Source organism: Capsella rubella, unplaced genomic scaffold (assembly GCF_000375325.1).
Source record: "Capsella rubella cultivar Monte Gargano unplaced genomic scaffold, Caprub1_0 scaffold_8, whole genome shotgun sequence".
NCBI lineage: Eukaryota > Viridiplantae > Streptophyta > Magnoliopsida > Brassicales > Brassicaceae > Capsella > Capsella rubella.
Genome location: NW_006238916.1, coordinates 1,412,585 through 1,433,674, shown reverse-complemented (window position 1 = coordinate 1,433,674; position 21,090 = coordinate 1,412,585). Strand labels below are relative to the sequence as shown.

General features: G+C 34.1%; 3 protein-coding genes across 5 annotated transcripts; all 3 read right to left on the bottom strand.

Moving 5' to 3' along the window:
* Window positions 1-1,657: 1,657 nt before the first annotated feature.
* Window positions 1,658-12,245, bottom strand: LOC17876813 (protein CHROMATIN REMODELING 4). 3 transcript variants are annotated; one of them, XM_006279492.2, is made up of 11 exons: window positions 11,369-12,245; window positions 10,173-10,510; window positions 9,984-10,085; window positions 9,132-9,887; window positions 8,505-8,600; window positions 5,733-8,357; window positions 5,328-5,485; window positions 5,074-5,188; window positions 4,896-4,978; window positions 4,042-4,585; window positions 1,658-3,927 (listed from the first exon to the last, which is right to left on the bottom strand). In XM_006279492.2, exons 2-11 carry the CDS (start codon window positions 10,389-10,391, stop codon window positions 1,954-1,956), a joined length of 6,672 nt encoding a protein of 2,223 aa, XP_006279554.1. In that variant the 5' UTR covers window positions 10,392-10,510; window positions 11,369-12,245; the 3' UTR covers window positions 1,658-1,953. The 3 variants fall into 3 exon arrangements, with proteins under 3 accessions (XP_006279554.1, XP_023639806.1, XP_023639800.1); XM_023784038.1 differs by having other exon boundaries at window positions 9,132-9,884; XM_023784032.1 differs by having other exon boundaries at window positions 10,173-10,440.
* Window positions 12,246-13,563: 1,318 nt separating this feature from the next.
* Window positions 13,564-15,609, bottom strand: LOC17874719 (uncharacterized protein At4g15970). Its single transcript, XM_006280604.2, has 3 exons — window positions 15,355-15,609; window positions 14,879-15,244; window positions 13,564-14,122 (listed from the first exon to the last, which is right to left on the bottom strand). Exons 1-3 carry the CDS (start codon window positions 15,607-15,609, stop codon window positions 13,640-13,642), a joined length of 1,104 nt encoding a protein of 367 aa, XP_006280666.2. The 3' UTR covers window positions 13,564-13,639.
* Window positions 15,610-17,149: 1,540 nt separating this feature from the next.
* Window positions 17,150-20,823, bottom strand: LOC17875468 (probable polygalacturonase At3g15720). Its single transcript, XM_023781856.1, has 10 exons — window positions 20,722-20,823; window positions 20,440-20,574; window positions 19,706-19,855; window positions 19,269-19,476; window positions 19,091-19,172; window positions 18,464-18,572; window positions 18,127-18,249; window positions 17,900-18,034; window positions 17,809-17,840; window positions 17,150-17,387 (listed from the first exon to the last, which is right to left on the bottom strand). Exons 1-10 carry the CDS (start codon window positions 20,821-20,823, stop codon window positions 17,150-17,152), a joined length of 1,314 nt encoding a protein of 437 aa, XP_023637624.1.
* Between the last annotated feature and the right edge of the window lie 267 nt (window positions 20,824-21,090).

Genomic DNA, 21,090 nt, shown 5'->3' with positions numbered 1-21,090 from the left:
TTTGATGAAAAATAAATAATACATATTATAGCTTGTAAAAATTATATCCATCTTTTTGTTGTTTTAAGATTATATCCATATTATATCCAATATCACATTTCTAATCATTTTTATCTTAATAATCTTTCTTGGTTTTTCCTTTTGCTATGATATAAATTTGGAATTATTACAGAAAACGAAATTTCTGAAATATTGAAAAGTAAAATAGTTGTTATATAACTTTAATTTATCTTTTGTTGGAAATGTGACTTCCACTCCACTAATCAAAAGCTAAAATACACCAAATAATACTTTCTCTATGTCTACATCATTATGCTTTCTACGCACAAATAAAAATAACAAAGCCAAAGATAACAATAGAACCTTCCACTTAACAAAAAATATATGGTCAAGAGATAAACTTTTCTTTAGAATTATTTTATAGATAAGCTTTGACCTAAACGTAGAGTTTTCATTTTGTTTCTTTGTAACCTATACGTATAGTTTAAGTAACCTTAAAACAATTTATGATTTCTTAAAACATAATTCATATAGTACATATAACTTCTCAACATAGTGACTTCAGACTTTGTGTAGTACATTATAGCTTCTCATAAGAGGAGGATCGAGTAGTAACAAATTCTATAGAACAAAATTAACATTAAAACTCACAAAAATATTTGGTAAATAACTAAAGATAAATCAATTCTATATAATCTTTTAAAATATTAGTGTATATCATTGTTATCTTTTCGTTTTGTACACTTTTTTTCTTTTCTGAAAGCAATATTCACGTAGTTGCAGTACATGTTCATGGATCATCATCATGGAAGAAGAAAAAAAAGTATTCAATTAATAAAATTACAAAACACGCATCAAAAAGCATTTGTTTGGTACATCCCACCTACCAAACTAATTAATAAAATTCATTTCCAATTGTCTTTTATAATCTCGTGTGCATCTTTTATAACTAAAAAAAAAAACGAGTTTACATTACAAAAAGGAGATAATAATAATAGTATAATGTTGTCGTAAGTCAAAATTCAAGTACAGTTTCAGTATAAATCATGTCAAAGCAAAATTAGGTATTAGGTATATCGCATCCATAACCAGTAAGAAAGAAAGAAAAAAAAACCCTAAAAGGTTGTGGTGTACTACATGCCTAATGTCTTAAAAGCCTATCACATACAAATCAAACCTTAGTGTGTTTGTTTGTTAATGTCTTTCTTGTCTGTTTATGAGTTAGATTAAACTAAACGCAAACTAAACTATAGGTAATTAGGTAAACAAAAAAAGTCATGAAGTCGTTGAACATTGTCAGGGGGTAATCTTGTAGTTCTATCATAATACATAAGAAGACAAATGATATGTTTAGTTCAAGTGTTGAACAAAGATCAAAGTTTAGTTGAGCTAACTTGAGTTGGTTTAGTGTTAATGTGTCAGTTTCTTGAGTTGTTTCTTTTTGACCAAATTCTGATAGGAAAAAATCTTCAACCATTAATAATGTTTCCAACCACAATCAAAACTTGTGGAATTTATTGTCACTAAAGCATATTAAAATGTCAGGAGAAAAAGGAACCTTCTACACTATTCAGAGTCTTTCAAAGAATGATATATACTCCACTTCGTTTAAAAGTCAAAGCAATACAGCTGAAGACTAAATATACCAGTCAAGAGGTTAAGATAAAGAAAGATCTCTTTCACTAAGCAATACAATCTAAAGTGTATGGTTTTACACAATCCAAACCAACCTGTTAGATCACTAAAAATGGCTTCTTCGTTCTCTTACACAAGCTTTACAATCAAATAAAATTTTAACCAAAGATAAAAATGTAAGTCTCAATACATATACTGCTTCTTCACTGTTATGTGTCATACCTACAAAACTTAATACTTAATAGCAGTAAAGTTTTGATTGCAAAGACCTAAGAAACAAGCAACACTGGTAATTTCAATGCAATCTGGTCGAAGACTTCAGTCGTCACCAGGAGCATTATCAGACACCATCTTCATGGATTCTTCTTCTGCATTGGTGTTTTGACTTTCAGCCTCTATGGGCTCACACTGCTTTGCATTTTCAGATTCTTGTTCCTCTCGTTTCTCATCTAAAGGCTTATCTGACTGAAGTGGGGTTCGATCAGATTCAATTTTCTCATCAGTTTCTGGATCTAAGTCTCCATGTTGGTTGGTAGATTTTGGTTCAGAGCTTTTGCTCTCTAGCGAAATTGACTTGGTAGTACCAGTGATTCCCTCTAGACTAGGCCCTGGTGCTTCAGATGGCGTTGCTGCTACCACAGAATCTTCTTCAGGTGGTGGCAATCTGGTTGCCTCAGAGGACAGTGGTTCTGTGCTGTTTAGGTTGTGAGGAGGTAAATTGGGTTGGGAAGACCCTGAAGTTTCACTCGATAGAGATGGTGGAGGCAAGGGAGGAGTTGATGATGTTAGTGGGTTGCCTTGAGAGCTTTCTACAGCATTGTGGCTGCTACTACCAATGTCTGTAGTCTTTTGACTCAATGGATGCAATTTACGTTTCCTTTTCTTACGCAGACTGTGTCTGGGATCTCTAGGAGCAGGAGGCGGCGGGTCTGGTATCACAAACGGTGGAATGGTGGTCGAATCTTTACCATATAAAACGCGGACTGATTGAGCTATAGCTGACACAGTTGGAGGTAGAGTCGGTGGTTCAGGTGACTTCACAATAGGAACAGTCACAACATCCCGTAACCAATGAGGTAGCTTGTTCTCTGAAGAGCTAATTCCCAATATGTCTTTCCCCATAGGATTGGAGAGATTTAACCCTCGATTTGGATTATGGAAAGATTGATTGGCTGATCTTCCCAAGAACACATTGTTGCTTGAATCAAGCATTGGAGGTAACGGCATATCTAGAAACAACGGCAGTTTCCCACGCTTAATAGCATCCCGTTTTTCATCCGCTCTCTGGGAACTTAAACTATCCAAACCCAATGAACCTAAGTTGCCCATTCCAAGAGAGTTGAGTGGAAAAGGCTTCTCACTGGGAATATTTGTCGACGTCCCTGGTCGTTCAGATGGCCCAGCAGAAGGATCCCCAGGAAGATTGTCAGTGCACAGATTTGCCATGGGAGGAAAAGGCTCACTTCGAAATCCCAGGTGGTCAGATGGCTCAAATAACGGAAGGGGAGATGCTAGATCGGTGAATCCAAGTTTTATATCTGTAAGGTGGGATTGGAACCTTGGAGGAGTGGCATATTTAGTTCCATGTAAAGCCCGATTCATTATTCCCTGGGGAAGACCAGGAAACAAGGAAGATTTGGTGGACTTATCAGTTCTGCTTGATTTAGATGGCAGAGATGAAAGACTATCCAAGAATTTACGTTGCTCTTCTTCCCACCTTGCTGCCAAGTACTCCGGTGTTTTATATTTCGAAAATTTTAGCCTTGGATCTCTAAGAATTGTCTCCCAGTTTCCATACCCATGTCTGCGAATCCCAATCCAGAGAGAATCTAGTTCATCCTCGGACCATGCATCTACTCTTGTCTTCTTTTTCTGTAAGTGCCCAATTCCAGAACCAGTTCTTAGCATTATATTTTCCAGCACCTTGCGATGGTTCTCAGGGATAGACTGAAGAGCTGATGGAAACTGATCCAAACCCAAAGGCGGTAATTCCTTCTCTTGATGGCCGAAGACAGGTGGATCCATAGGAGGTATTTTCATATTGGGTAGAAACGGCATTGATGGTACGCCAAATAGGTCTTGCATAGAATGACCAGTACCTTCAAATCTTTTCCTCATCGAAAGATTGGCCATGATGTCTTGATGCGATGTTCCCATGGATCTCGGCTGGAATGGAAATCGAGGAAGCAGCTTATCATCAAATGGAAGGTTCAGTAGCGGAAACTTCTCCTGGAAATCGGTCAAAGCAGCACCAGAACTTCGGGGACGCTCAAAATCCCCTGATGGCGAAAACTGCAATGTGCACAAGTTATAACCCACATATAAGTATTGAATATGTTTATTTTTCATATATGCGTACGGAAAGTAGATGTGTTAGATGTGCACTTATTGGAGGGAGGGGAATACCTGACGATGTGGAAGCCACCCATCCATATTACCAAGAGGTTGCTGATAAGATTCTTCCTTTACGTTCTGTGGTTTTAGTCTACTCAAAGAAGGTTCCTGGTCATTTGCTTCCCTCTCAACCAAGTTCGACGTTTGGGGTAGATTGAAGGGGAAATGGGGTCCTGTTATGCTTCTGTTCTGTCTACTACCTGGACGAGAATTATTTCTCCGGGAGGATTCAGAATGGGTAAAATTAGGAGCACACAGTCCAAGAACTGGCAAGTTGTTTGGATTTAAAGATGGCAGACATTCTGCGCCATGATGATGCTGGATTGGAAGTTCTGGTTTAGGATCTGAAGAACTGTCTAGTCTTAGCGAACCGGCTTTTCTTTTCTGTGCATCACATTGCTGGCTGGCTCTGCTATCGTCCAAGTCCATTGACATAGGGCTTTCTTCGTCCTGATTAGCTGCTTCAGTTACCTGATCCTCATTGCCATTAGGAAGAGAATCTTCAACAGAATTCCTTTTTGCAAGCAGGTTCTTTTGCCTTTCTCGCAGCTTGGCACTGTTTTGCAGAAAATAAAGATACTGTTATTCAAGATCTTGAAATAAGCATGATAAAGAGCTACATGTTTTACTTCACCCGCAAATTAAAATGACATTTCTGATATCTTCTTAACCAAATTGACACAAAATGATTTTGCGAAAGAATCTTCTTTTGTCCCCTCATCAGGAAAAATCACAATAGTATAAATTATTTGGGAAGCAGACGAGAACGTATCTAAATATTGGCAAAAGGAACAAAAAATTTCTAACTTCACTATTACCAACCAAGCATATAACAAACAGTGAATGGACTTGAAACAAAAACTTACAACTTTTCTTTCAGCGCTCGCCCTGCAGGTGTATATTCCTTCTTAAGTTCTGGTTCTGGTTCTTTCTCTTCTTCACCACCACTCTGCAATAGTTATAAATTAGGTATAGTGGTAACTGTCACGACAATGGTATTCTAGAAACCAAAATATGCTTTTAGGAGCAGAGTAAAACGGTTACCTCAGTAACAGGTCCACTGGTATGTGGGGCATATGCTTCCCTGTATGAAACAGCCTTTCTTAAACGCTTCCCTCTACCAAGAGCCGCTTCTTCCTCGCTCTGATATTTCTCCCACCTACAAATACAATTTTCCGTATAGCTAACAAGTGATATCTGATACGTAGTGAAAACAAGAACAATGCTGCGAATATCATTTGGACCGAAGCAAATAACAGAGCTAAGCCACTTAATTTGGAGCAAGAGGAAACTCCAACCTCATACGCAGAAGCCTGTCCCATTCGTTTTCTTCAGTACAAGTTACAACATCATCATCTTTTCTCTCTGAACTCTGTTCATCAGCATCATCAGTCACCAGAGCAGGTGATTCAGCTTCAACTTGTTCTTCAGCTATTTCCTCATTCCATTCCACAGGCTGTTTAAGAAGATATATATAAAGCCGTTAAGAGGAGGCAATTCTACTTTGTAGTTTAAAGCAACCTAAAATAGCCTTCAGGGAATACAAGAGTCACTTCAGTAAAGGCCTATCTTATTGTTCCTCTTTATTCAGCTAAAAGAAAAACTTGCATCTGGAAATCTAATGGTCCATATCAGTAGTTACTAAAAAAGGTGCACATAAACATGTCATTTAGCAAGAATAACATATGAATATGATACCTCACCTTTACGGAGCCGAGCATATCATTCTCCAACTCAGTATCAGCAGCATCAGTGGAGACCGTTTGAATATTTGTTCGGTCAAGCAACTTCATAATTGCAGTCTCATCCCAAACAATCTTCCCATTTCCTTCTGTACATTTGTCTTGATAAACATCTCCGAGGCCACCTTTTTTCCTACTTTTACTTTCTAAATCCATGATTACATCTATGTTCCCATTACTTTCAGATGTATCTTTCTTATTCTCACCAGCAGAGTCGTTGAAAAGTTCTTCAGTCCCCCAGCGTAGAATATCTTCAAATTCCTTCTGGGATCCAGACTTGTTTACAAAAAGCTGATCGAGCATCAACTTCTTCTTTGCCAGCTGCAAAATGCGCTCTTCAACACTAGCACGGACGACAAGTCTGTATACCAAAAGTCGTTTGGATTGTCCGATTCGATGAGCTCTATTCATAGCTTGGATGTCAGCGTGGGGGTTGAAATCAGAGTCATAGATAATAACAGTATCAGCCGTTGCCAGATTGATACCAAGACCACAGGCACGTGTTGATAACAGAAAAACAAACCGATTTTTGTCTTGGTTGAAACGTGCTATAGCTGCCTGACGATCCGCTACAGCAACAGAACCATCCACCCTTTCAAATGTCTTAGGCCCAAATTCTATATTGAGGTAGTCCTCCAGAATGTCTAGAAGCTTTGTCATCTGTGAAAATATCAGAACTCTATGGCCTTCCTTCTGTAGCACCTTAAGCATGGAGTGCAACAGAGTCAACTTAGCTGACGCTTTTATCCGCATATCATGAAGAAACTCCAGTGACCCAGACTCCGGCTCAGTACCTGGTATGAGATATGGGTGATTGCAAACCTTTCTCAGCTGCATCACTATGTTAAGCATTGATTGTTGCGCTACCCCTTTCCCGATATTTCGTAGTATCTGATAGTTCTTAGTTAGCATTGCACGATAATATTCCGCCTGGATTGATGTCAACTCGACAGGGACCATCCTCTCTGTCTTTGGAGGAATATTTTGCATGGCATCTTTCTTAAGACGACGAAGCATATGAGGAGCAACAAGTTTCTTCAGTTCCTCTACTTTCTCAGCACTTGTCAAATCATGGAACCTCTCCTCAAAAGAAGACAAAGAAGGGAATGAAGATGGTTGCAAGAAGTTAAGCAGATTATACATCTCACCAATGTTATTCTGAAGAGGGGTGCCAGTCAAAAGCACACGGTGTTGAAAAGAGAATGTGTTGAGCAAGCTAAACAGCTTACTTTCCGAATTCTTAAGACGATGCCCTTCATCAACCACAAGAACTTCCCATGGAACTCCACGTAGATGAGATGAGTCAGCCAAAACCATTTCATAAGTAGTTAAAAGGACATTGAATTTGTAGGATGTCGGCTTCTTGGTCGTCCCAGTAGGATTCTTAGCATGCCACTCATAGTCTCGAATTATGGCTCGTCCTTTTGCGCTTCCATGATACTCCACAACATTAAGGAGCGGAGCCCAAAGAGAAAACTCAGATAGCCAGTTTGGCATCGTTGAAAGTGGAACCAAGACTAAACAAGGTCTGGCAACTCCAAATTCAAAATAAAGAGAGGAGAGGAATGCACTAGCAGACACTGTTTTTCCAAGCCCCATCTCATCAGCAAGTATTACATTTTTCGATTTATGCCAGCATCTACGCAGCCAATTCAAGGCCTCAAGCTGATGGGGAAACAAAGCACCTCCTCTGAGCTCTTGAGGTTGTTCTGTGAGGGTAACAATTTCACTTTGCTGACCCTCACCCCTTTCCCTTGTGGGATTACCCCTACTACTCCTTTCCAATGTTTTCTGCTCATACTGATGAAAAAGATCTATCAAATGGGATGAACTTTTAAGAATAGGCTCCTCCACGCTCTCCCATGTGCATTCATCATAAGCTAAGCCTGTCCACTTTACGTAAGCTTCTTGGTTACCTTCTTTTGAAACCCGAAGAGCAACTATTCGCTGAGGCTGTTTCCATTTATCTTCACAGATATTTATAACAGTTGTTCCGTACTTTGATTTGTAGTTCTCTAGTTTTCTCTTAGCAAGACCTTTTAGCTCCGCCTCCGAAATCCAAGTATTATGAATATTAGATTTTCCCACCCATTTAACAAGAAACTCATATGATACAGTCTCACCAATAACATCTGAAGTTTTGGCAGCAACCGGCTCCTCAACTTCTTCCCCAGCCGTAGTGCATTTTTCCCCTGTTTCCTGATGTGCTTCTTCAAGTAACTCTCTCTCAGCAGATAGAAGTGTTCCACTAACTTTCATATCTTCATTATCCACATGTCTACTCAATGTGGCATCAGAATTGTCTTCTGAATGCATCTCTTCTTTCTCCTCAACCATACCCTCAGTACCTAAAGCAGATTCATCCATATCTTTATCCTTCAGATGTGAATAGCTGGGACTTTTACCTGTCTCAGAAGAAGAATCTGTCCTGTCCTCAGCAACTACTAATCCAGCATTTGAATTTGGTACTGAGCTATCCCGCTGGTCATTAGCTTGTAAATTATCAGAACACAAGTCATCTGACAGAGCACTAGACAGTGAGGTATTAGTCAGACCTTGGATTCGGCATCCTAAGACACGATCAACCTGTTAGGTAATCAAAAACAAAAGGATAAAATCATATATTAACAAGCATGAGCAACACATGAATCACCAGAAATGAAGGTGCATCATGATAAAGAATTCCAAAGGAACAAGATATATTTCTGATGGCAGTGACACAAGGATAGATACCTGGAGGTTTCCAGCAGGAAGAGAGTTTTTATCATCCAAATAACTAGAAGATTTATTTGTGTCACGTATTGCACGTCGTTCCTCCTTGGAAAGCTTCTGCATTAGTACACATAAGTGGATAAGAACATATACTAATGAAAGATGAGACAAGAACAGCAATGAATGAAGAATGAAATCAATAGGACCATCAGACATGGTTTGTTAGAAATTTCAACTCTATATAACTAAATTCATAATGAAGAAGCATTCCAAGCTCATGCAGTTAAAAGAGGTATCCATGATTCATCTGCCGAAACAGAGGGTTTAGTCACATGTATCAAAACTAACTACTCTACTAGCAAAACAATATTTTGCTATACTGACCAAAGACTCTTTATAATAATGCAGAAGATACTCAACATTAAATGCAAAGTGACAGAAAAACAAGCTTGATACGATTCTGAATCTTGTAACTCTACCAAATATCTGATATATTTTTTATTTCTACTACGATTATTATATATTTTAGTGCTACAACACAGTGAAGAAAAAAGAGTGATGCAACATTTTAAGGTTTCTCACAATACTATTTCATATTACCAGCATCGTCAAATGTCTACAAAATCTATAATAATTATGAAAACATACCTTCACTTTTTCTGGTATTTCGGTCTTGGACGGAGATTTGGACAGGGATTTTAAAGTCACGCGATTTTTCTTTTTCTTTTTCTTCTTTTTCGAAGACTCTGGTGATTTGGTACTCTGAGAATCCACTTTGGACAAACTTTTCTTCGAGCGTTTCTTTTCAGACTTGCACCTTTCAAGACTTTCCCCATCATTTAATTCACGTTTTCGTTTTTTCCTTTTACCTTTTCCAGTCTCCACTTCAGCAGTTGTATTGTTTTCTACAATCTCACTGGAAGCAGGATCCAACTTCTTCACAGATGCTTCATGGTTTTTCTCTGTATCTGATAGTTTAGATTCAGAGAGATCTTCACAGGACATCAAAGTTAATCCTGCATCAGAAGGCGGATCTGCAGTGGGTACGACAGGTTTTCCCAGATCATCTTCTCCGTGAGACGATGAATCAGGTCGGTCATCCGCAGATGCATGACCAAGCTCAGCAGTTGAACAACCATCCATTGGGGGTGAATAAACTTCCTTTCCTACGGATTTGCTCTCTTCAGCCGATACAGATTTCCCTTTCTCTGAAGTTTGTTCTCCAGAAACTATAGAACTGCAATAAATCTGAGAAGCTCTCTCGCACTTTGGTCCGGCTTGAGAATTTCTTTTCGTAGTTTTTGTTCTCGCACGCTTAGCAATAGCATCTAAACGATTGACAGGCTTGAGTGCTTCACTGTTTGGGGAACATTTAGGGCAGATCCACTTACCATTTGGAATCCGCTAGAGGAAATGATAAGGAGTAAGATAAGTTTCCCAAATATGGGTATTGCGAATCCACAACTACGAAGGACACATGGAATACAAAAGATCGTTTACCTTAAGAGGTGGATTGAGGCATTCAGTATGATAGGTCCGAGGACAACTATCACAGCACAACAAATCACCACCAAGGTCACAGATCACACATTCAAAATAATTCTGTAAAACAGAAAAAAAAAAATTGAATAACAGAACAACACCATATATAAAATAAGGCGAAAAAGTAGAAAGATAAAATGAAGTTACCCCATCATTTCCCTTCCTCTTAGAGGAATTCCTTTCAGGAGTTGAATCAGTCCTAAGCCGATGCTTAGTTGGTTTAGCGGAAGAAGTGTATTCCGGAGAATCAAAAGCCACTGAACTTTCCACTTTTTGGTCTAATAAATCCAGTATTGAAGGAAGTTTTCTTCTTTTCTGCTTCATGACCCAATCTCTATTAATCATTTCACTGCCTGAATCTTTCATCTTCTATTTCTATTCTCATACCATATGCTTGATAGAGAACCGGATAGACCTTCATGTGTAAATTTACAGCTACAATGGTAACTAAAGAATACTGGCCTTTAAAGAACTCTGAATCTACACTAAAATTACAAAAGAAAAACAAGTAAGGCAAACCATTATCTAAGATCAAGAGGCACATGACAAGACAAAACGAAGAATCACTCAAATCAAAGATGCAGCATCATAAACAGACAGAAACAGATAGTCATATGAACCGATAAATCGAAAAACTGTGAAACTGAGCCTTTTCCTGATTTAAAAACGTCATACTACATCGGAAAAAGCGTAGTGTATTAACCCGTAAACCACAATCTGAATTTACTTTTTCATAAATATGAAAATCGAACAGCATCATCCAAATTATATAATATAAGCTAAGAAACTAAATGAAGTCCCTCAAAAAAATTTGGTAGTAACTCCAAAACATTAGAGAAGTATCACCATCCGTAATCAAAAGTCTTAATTAAAGATGAGAACACAATCCTAGTAGCAATCTAACCTTAGCACACAGCTTCGTTCCCTCACTCCTTAGAGAATACTTTCATTAACTTCATACTCTTATTACATTCCTCTACTGCAAAATACGATGTTTAATAAACCTAGAGCCTAAATCCTATGGCAAATTCACTAGTTGAGAAACATACATCAATGATCTCATACATATAACTGAACTAACACTAGTCAAGCAAAACCATAATTAGAAAATCAATAATCACACTAGTATTCAAAGTAAACACATGCTTTGAAACATGAATTCAAACAGCAAACCCATAAAGACAAGACACATTGGTACTTAAAAATAAAAACCCAATTGACATAGAAACGAGACCAAAATCACACTAACCAAAACCAGCATTAACCTCACAGAAGCAACAAAACCCCAAAACCAAGCATCTAAAACCAAAACTAACCCAGAAAAAAGGTGAGAAACAACTTACAAAAAAATTACAAATCTGGGGAATCTCAAATCGGGGGAAAGTATATAAAGAAGAGTCTTTCCGATGATCAAGGGAGGAGAAATCTCCGGCGATTAGGGATTGAAGTCCCGGAGAAAAAGGGAAAGGGGCTTCTCTAAGACTCTAGGGCACGGCCTCAAAAGAGAGAGAGAGAGAGATACGAAAGAGAAAGAGAGAGAGAGAGAGAGAGAGAGAGAGAGAGAGATGATAGAAAGAAGAAGAAGGCGACACGCGAAACGATAAATAAATTAGAGAGAGAGAGAGAAAGGTCAAGTCTTTAGGGAGAGACGGGTTTGGGGTTAGATGGAGAGAGAGAGAGAGAGGTGGCGAAAAGAAAGGCATATGATTCGGATTCGCCGGGCTCATAGGAGAAGGTGAAGGGAACGGACTCTGACATGGCAACAAAAACCCAAACGCGCACCGCACGAGACAGAACCGGGAACGGAGAGTGACATCTCCACCTCTCTTCTCTCGCCACGTGTCTCTCTCCCTCTCTCTCACACCACACTCACCAACAACATAAAGATCTCTCGCCTTTTTTTTTGCTTTTGGCTCCGTTTCGGTTCGAACCCTTTGCTTGCTTGTTCTTCTTCTTCTTCTTACAATAAGTGCGATCCAAGGACAGCAGAAGAAGAGAGAGACACAGACAGACAGAATCCGCCATGGATCTTTTCGAATCGTTTTTTGTCTCACTTATTAGTTTCTTCATCTTTTTATTGTTTTTCTCAGGTTTGTAATTTGTTTTTAGCATTTTTTTAGTTAAATTCGCTTTTTAGTTTGCAATCAAATCTAAAACGCCGCCACAGAAGAAATGATAATCTTCGTTTATACTATTGGTATTTTAGATTCTCTTTTAATTTTTGACGGAAATAACCTTAAAATTTGAATGTACCTTTTGACTTTCAATTTTTATATATTCTTTTTTACTGGATATTTATTTATTTAATTTAACTCAAAACATTATTATATTAAATGGGAAAAAAAAAAATGGACCAGCAGGTGTATTTGGGCCGAAACTTAAGGTTACTTGTGATTGACATTATAGGATCATATAGTATTCGAGAAGAGGCCCTTTGAAAGTGATTGCTGTCATAATTTTATTTTATTTTACTGATTTTTTTTTTAAATAACTATAAAGTGGTTTTATTTTGGATTTTGTTTTTAACACACAACAACTGAAATGTCCTTATTATAGATGTGGTCTCTTCAGTATTTTTACCTCAGTTGTTAGATAAGTAAAACTAATCTAACAAGAAAAAAACTAAATGACTGTTGGAAAATGGTTGCTCGTGGGTGGTAGTTGGATCTAGCCATCTAGGTATGACAATCTTCTGAAGTCATATCCAAATTGACCCAAAATTCAATTCAATAACAAAAAAGAAACATCATATCTTTGTATTTGTAATTTTGTAGTATCATAAGCTGCGCTTAAGTTTTTAAGTTCGACAAAATTTGATTAGTAATTCCAAACCGTCGAGAGCATCATGGTCAAATTGGCAAGCCACTTACGCTGTGCTTATATTGGCACTGTGGTTTTTTCGAGCCCATCGTGGCATCATGGGTTTCAACCCCAACTCCTCTGAGTTTTTTGAAAAAATTGTAATAAACCTAGGCCCAAATCAAAATTAATACTTAACGCAACCATTTTTTTTTATTTTTCTTTTTCACATCACTTACAATATGTATATATCAATTTAAGCAACTAATTTAAATCTACAAATCTACTAATTGGTTAAATGAAAAATATTTATGTATATATAAATTCTATATATATTTATTTATGTACAAATCTACATCACTTACATAACTATGTATATATATATATATATATATATATATATAGATTCTATATATTTAAGCAACTAATTTTAATCTAAAAATTGGTTAAATGAAAAATAATACTCTCATGGTTGATATATAACACTTATAAATTTACACTATAATTTCATAAATAAAAAAGTAATAACTTTTTTTTTTTAAATTATAACATTTCACAACACAAAATATATTCAGTATTTACATTTCAAACCAAAATTACCAAAGGATCATTTTACTATCTAAGAATTCGGCTCGAACTATTTTAAAGGATTAACATTAACAAACTTGGAGGATTATATAACGAAAAAATAAAATTGATTAGATTAGAGAGAGTTATACAATATTCCATGCACCAATAATAAGAATAAACTCTTCATTTTAAAATTGACCGTTCATCCAAATCTCAAAAAACAAAGAAGAAAGAAAGCTAATTAATCAATCCTCCAAACACTTCATAGGAACACTCCACGTCGTGTTCTGCACTGGTTCCGACAAAGACAAGTACTTTCTCCAATCATCAAGAACAAGATTCAGATCATGAAGCTTCTTCTCCAAACCAATACAACAATTAGCATGCATCGTGCAAACCAAGTTTATGTCTCTACTCGTTTGACAAAACCCACCAAAGTAAACCGTATCAAAGAATCTCATTTGGATCCCAATCTCAGAGACCAAAGGCATATGTTTGATCCTGTTGAACACATCTTGATCATGTAACTCTGGATAATCCAAACGAGATTTGTGCCAGAATTTGTAAAACTCGATGCTTCGGTTGTTTGATCTTACGTATGTGAAACCACCGTTGACCCAATTGTTTGAATCTAAAGGATCTCCAAAGAATCTGTCACATGCCATTTGAAAATCTCCATCTGGATATAGCCTAGGAAATGGATCTCTAAGCCACATTATATCAGCGTCCTACATTAAAAATGTGCACAAGGGTTGTATATAAGCCATTAGCTCCTATTGAGAACATTGCAAGATCGATCTAATGGACAAAAAGAACTTGACTCATCTTGATAATGTGGAGTAAACTAGCGAAATCTAAAAACGGAAAATTTTTGATTTATGGTGCAAGTACAAAAAATGGGACGCAAAATTTATAAAATAAAAAGGGTTGAAAGAAATAGCTGAAAATCTTGATTTAGGGTGCAAGTTGTAATTATAAAAGTGAAAATAAATATTTATAAAAATAACAAGAAGCCTTTGTTTTGGCTGTTTACAAAAACTTTTGCTGTGGATTGTGGAATAAAGATTTATATATGGGCTACATTGTAAAAGTTTCATCAATAAAATTTCCATTATACGTTTCACATGTTTGCATGAAAAAAATATAATGTTTCGGCGGATAAATTAAAAAAAAATTTCCAAAAATGCCATAACAATCAATTAATGGAGAAAAAACAAATGAAAAAAACCGAAAAACATACGATGAATGTGACTTGTAAAATCATTTTAAATCCCAAAAGCATTATGATATTTCTACCATTTCTTGATTTTATACGTGTAAACAAAAGTTGTCCAAAAAATAAAATAAAAAACTTTAAACAAAAATCACAGAGGAATGAAGTGGAAGATTGTGAAAATTTGAAATTATTGCAAAACCATTTTCAAAGATATTGATCATGTATTTAAAGAAGAAGATTAATACTGCTTAAAAAATTAAGATCGTACCGTGAAGATGAAGTTAAAACCCATTTCAAGAACTTGAGTAAGAAGTTCGATTCTGCGCCACATCATCTTGAGATAATCAGGAGTGTTGTAAACTTTCTCACCGGAGAAATCAGTTTCTGAGGTTTCAATGTGGTAACAATTAGTATGAAGCTCCGAGCACCGCTTAAACGCCTTGGGATCCAAGCAAACAACTACAACATGTTTCAGCAATCGTTGTGTTCCTTGTCCTATACGAAAACTCTCTAAGAAAAGATCAAACAGAGAGTTTGGTTCTGCCCAAGCTTGGTTCAATGTCGTTACAATCACTGTCCTGTTCTTGTTCGACGCTTTCTCCAAAATCTCCTTGAAACTAAGCTTTGGTTTTGCCTTAAAACAACAACAAAACTCGTCTCAAAATTACAGATTCAAACCCTATAAACAAGACGAAATAGAGTATATATATCAGATCTGAATAAAAAATGATAATGAGAGCTTACTGTTTCTGGAGTGATCTCTATTGAGTTGAGATTTGGTAATGGTGAAGATGGAGAAGCAAGAAGAGAGTTTAGATTGGTGACATCAAGTCGTTGCAGAGGATAAGCTGCTTTGTATAAAACAAGACATGAAGCAGTTAAACCAAGAAACAGTATCAAGATTCTTGTTACTTCCTTTTGTCCGATTACAAATCCTGAATCTATAGATTTACTGCGAGAAGAAGAAGAAGAAGAGGAGGAGGAAGACGAAGAGCTCATCATTTTGTTTGTAAGTGTTTATTTTTTCTTCTTCATTCAAGTCTTCATTTTTTTTTTGTCGGTTCTTAAATAACGTATGAGAGCAAGGCAAAAGTCATTATTGGTATTCTTGTAACAGCAATGTTAGAAAATACTATTTTATTTTTAATTAAAAAGACTGATTCCAAAAAAATAATACAAGTGGTAGAATCGTGCATTGTTATATCATGAATCTTAATTTTAAAATGAATATTGACGAAAAAGAAAATGTTAACTTTTATATGAAAGTCCCATATGTATACAAAAAAATTTAATTAGAATTTTGATAATTTGTTTTTGTTGCTTAAATTGGAATTTTTTATTTTATTTTTTTTTGACAACAAAACTAAAAAAAGAGGAAAATAGAATATGAATAACTATAAAAATTATTTTTGTAGTTAAGAAATTATATAATATTTTATTAAAATAAATTAGGCTAATGTATCAAACAATAAAAATAAAAATTCAGATTCATATCCACCAGAAATATCATAAAGACTGCTCTGTTATGATAATAATTAGAGTTAATTATTAATAGAAGACTTATGACAAGCAAACAAAAGAATATTAATAGAAGACTATACAATAATTTGACTAGAATCACAGTAGCCTAACACCTCCACTAGAGACTAAACACGTGGGCGTTTCTTATTAGTAGTAGTAATTAGTTATAATAATTTTCATAAACAAATGTTTGTGGTTGCCATGATAGACTTATTTTATTTCTCTCATTTATTTATTTTTCTAAAGTTATGAAGTCAATAAGTTAAATGTGATTGAGTTCATAAGACAAAAAAATAACAAAGAGTTTGCGTATGAATTGGGTACATTGAGTTTTTTGGGGTAAAATGTGATTCACTAGCTTACAAATGTGAGTTTAAGGCTGAACCTAACTTTTAAACCAAAGTGGAAGAGTTTATTGGATTCTCCCTAAAGTAGACAAGAGAAAGATTAGTATGCGACTACGTTTAAACATTACTAGATTGGTAAAATTATTTATTTGATCTTTATAAACTTTCTTGTGTAAATTATATGAGAGATATGGAATTTAACCAGCTGTCTTTTGTAGTTAATTTTACATGTTGTGTTGAATTTTGATTAAAGCTAACTAGTGTCTTATGTGATGTGAGTAGATAGACTTTTTTTTTTTTGACCATTGTTAGGCCCAAGTTTTTTTACAAGGCTTGGCATGCACTACAAAGAATATGCCTAAGATATTTTGAGAATATTTTGCAGATTATGCCAAGAATATTCTACAGAATATACCAAAAATATTCTTCTGAAACTTTATCTCCTTCTACTCCTTCTACTCCTACTACTATATAAAGAGGTTCAGTCTCTCATTATTTCTCATACTCTCAAACAAAAAAGTATTCTCAGTTTTAAAATCTAGCCTCTCTCTTGATTTTTAAAAAAGTAAATTCTTAGTTTTTTTTAGTAGTTTGGAGAGTTTATCGTGGACAACACCAACACTGATAGTGTCAAGGCTCCTGAGACTCATGTTAACATAGCTTTACATCTTTCAAAAGAATTTGAAAGCAAGAAGATTAGCGATTCCGATTGGGAAATCATGCGCCGAAATTTGTTCGGTAAACACCACAAATTGGGTTGATTCACTACCAAACAGATCTCGGCGCACGGTTTCCTTATCGGAATCGCTAATCGTCGTGTTTTCAAGTTCTTTTGCAAGACGTAAAGCCATGTCAGCATGAGTCTCAAGAGCCTTGGCACCGTCAGTATTGGTGTTGTTTCCAGATATCCTGTTAACAGTAAACAGATTTTGTAATATACTATATCTCTTTCATCATATAAAATGTTATAGAGAAACTTGTTTGTTTCATTTAAGTTTCTATGCAAATTATAAATTAATTTAATATCTTATGATTGTTTCTATTATATAGTCTTTTTATGGTTGATTTTTTCTAAAGTAGATCTTAATATGCATGATTTTACTTCAAACATTTATATTTTGAAACTGAGGAAGTATAAACAAAATTAAAATGTTTAATCATAATCAAAATAAATTTGGTTTATTTGCATTTTTCAAACTAAAACAATTAGTTTTGTATTAAAGTTGAAAGGTGATTATAAAAGCAAAAATTTATTATTACGCCGCTTAGATAACATTGCTTGACAATAATAAGATACCAAAATCTATATCTTATGTTTAGAAACTTATACCTCTTGTAAACATTAATGACTACTCTATAAAACTTTTAGAATTTCACATCAATTGGTTAGAAACAATTTTAGATGTTACCCCTTCCGTAACAATATCAATACCATTCACAACAATGTTTTTGCAAGGCTTGATTTTGCTGCAATTTAGTGTTATAAATTTTTCATTTGGGCTCGTTCCATGAAAATCAATGAATTTTACATCACTTATCGCCACAGCTTCTGAATCCTATCCAAAAAAAGGAAAAAAAAAATCACGCATTTTTAATCGTTAAAAGAATTTTGTATGCTTTTGGAATATTAATATTAAAAATAAAATACCTTCTCAGCTTCAAAATTGATATGTCTTTTATCAATATATTGTTGGTCGATAATAATTGGGTTTATTACATCAATTACGGTAATGTGCTCAAAATATATATGCTTAGCGTATCCTTCTCCACCCTAACACACACAAAATTAAAAACTGAAGTTTATAAGTAACTAGCAGTCGACCCGTGCTACGCGCGGGAGGTCTATAATTTTTTTTGTCAATTTTTTATTCATATTGCGATATTTTATTATTTTTCTAATGTTAATTTTTTTTTTAAATGGAGAAACAACTAATGTTATTATTATTCAAAGTGACTTTTTATTTTTCAAAGTGAAAAAGTCATACCTGCCAAGTTTTTATCCTTGCTCCATTTGATGTCTTGTTGAAAATGCAATGAGTCACTTGGACATTTTCAACTTTAGCTACTTGTCCATTAGCTCCCAGACTTCCAATACTGTGTAATCATGGTAAATAATTGGTTACTTTTTTTTGGAATTTGATGTTAAATTAAATTAGATACTTTTTTGAATTTAATCACTAAATTTTTATTTAAATTAAGAAAATTAATATTCGTTAAATTTTCTAAATTAGATACAGATTTTTGGTTTTTGGAGTAAATTTTAAAATGGTTAAGAATTTTGCTTTGTGTTATTAAAAAAAAAACCTTTTAGTTTATCATATAAATTGTTCCATTATTTTTAATTATACACTCTTTTGAATGAAAAGTTCTAATTTACTTAATTATGAATAACTTAGTAAGAGAATAGGGTATATACTTTTTCAGCAAAGTGATTTACTTATCTGTATTCAATATATATATTGACTATTAGTAAACAATCATTTAGTTTTTTACATTTGATAGAAGTAAAACCATTCACAACTTTTAATTTAAGATATTTATATGAATGATCTAAAAATAAATTTAAACAATCAAAACACATGTGTAAGTTTGTTGGCATTAATCATAAGTACCTTATACCATGACCAGGTCCACAAACAATCTCTGTAATGTTAATATTAACACTTCCAGTGTTTAAAGCTATACAATCATCTCCTGCAATTAATTTTATCTCAAATTTAACATGAATAATAATTTAATTTTATAAAAATGAAATAAATAAAAAACATAAATATTTATAGAATTACATACCAGTCCCAATTGTGGATTTTGATATTGTAACATTGGTCGAGGTGGATATATCAATTCCATCAGTATTAGGACTTTTTTCTGGTGCAAAGAGTTGTATATTCGATATCACAACATTGTTACAACTATTGATTGATATATGATTTCTTGGGCTATCTTTGGAAGTTATCCCGCTTATGTTGAGGTTATTACAATTGTGAAAATCCATTGCCTGCAAAAAAAAAAAATTCATCAATTGATAAATTCCAAAATAATATTGATATCAAAATAATAAATATATTACTTACAGTTGGTCGATTAACTTCATTTCCCTAAAATCATAAAATAAAACTATTATATGAGTTGGTAGGATGATGAAAAAAACTATGCATTAGATAATATATACTAAAAGAAATACATAGTTATATATATATATATATATATATATATATATATATTACCTCCCAAAAAGATGAACCAAATCCATTGATACTCCCTGAACCAAACACCGTTAGATCGTTTACATTTGAAAAAGCTATCCACTTGTGATATTTCTGATTCAAGTCCAACCCCAATCTTTGCTCACTAGGTGCAACAATATCTCCATCCATCTGCAAAGTTGATGTGTATCTATAGTCTTTCTTTTTGTTACGTTATTTCATGAATTTTTATTTCTCTAGTTGATTAGTAAATACATTGAAAAAATCATTTATTTGATGCTAAAGTTATCACTTAATTATCACCAACACTATTGACTAATACTAATTGATTATCTTCTTCTTTTTTCAGCAACAAACTAAAATGGGCTCATCTAATAATTGATTATCTGACTTGCATATATTGAGATTATATATATACATAAAAGAACATTTTGTCAAACTTTATTAATTACATAAATTTTAGATCATATATATAATACATAATTTCAAATTTTTTGGTTGTGTTTTTTTATAAGATCATCATAAATTATGTAAACTAATCAAAATTACTATATTTTTGTAAATTGCAAACATATTCTATGTTAAATCTCTGATAGTTTTCTTAACATTAATTTACTTTTAAAAATTTAAGTTGATAAAATTACTATATTTTTGGTTTTATTTTAATAAGTATAAATATGAATCCAAATATTTAAGGAAAAAAATATAAATATATTTTCTTTATAAGAAACCAAAATAAATTTCAAGAGAAATACCTGAAATACAGGAGAAGATCCACAAGGACCTTCGAACTGAAGAGGTTGAAGTAAGAAAGTATGACCAGAGGGTATCAATATTGTTTTTGTGTCTCCTTCATCTCCACACATAGTTTTCCATGCTTCTATGAAAGCCTTCATGTTAAGATATAATTTATGGTTATCACTCAAATATAAGAAAATAAATGAAATTATCATTTAAATAAGGAAATAATGAAAGCCATACATATTGTAAACATATACAAACTAAAATATCTCCTCTAGATACGTTATACAATGTACCTTTGAATCATCAATTTGACCATCTCCTTCAACACCAAAATCAAGCACATTATAGATTTTACAGTTTACAATCCCAAAATATAGAAAATTAACGAAGAACATAATATGTAATATATTTTCCTACAATACCAAAAAAAAGAGGTTAGAACTGAAAATATAATAATATTTTTGAAGATATTATATTTGATCTTTACCATTTTGAAATGACTATTATTAGTTGTGTGATTGTAAGCTGGTATGTGACTGTGTGTGTATGTGTTGTCAATAACATATTTATAAGCACTTGTGTGCATGTGTGTATATATATAAAATCGTTGATACAATTTCCCTTCTTTCTTTTTTTTTTATAAAATCTATTGACTTCATAAA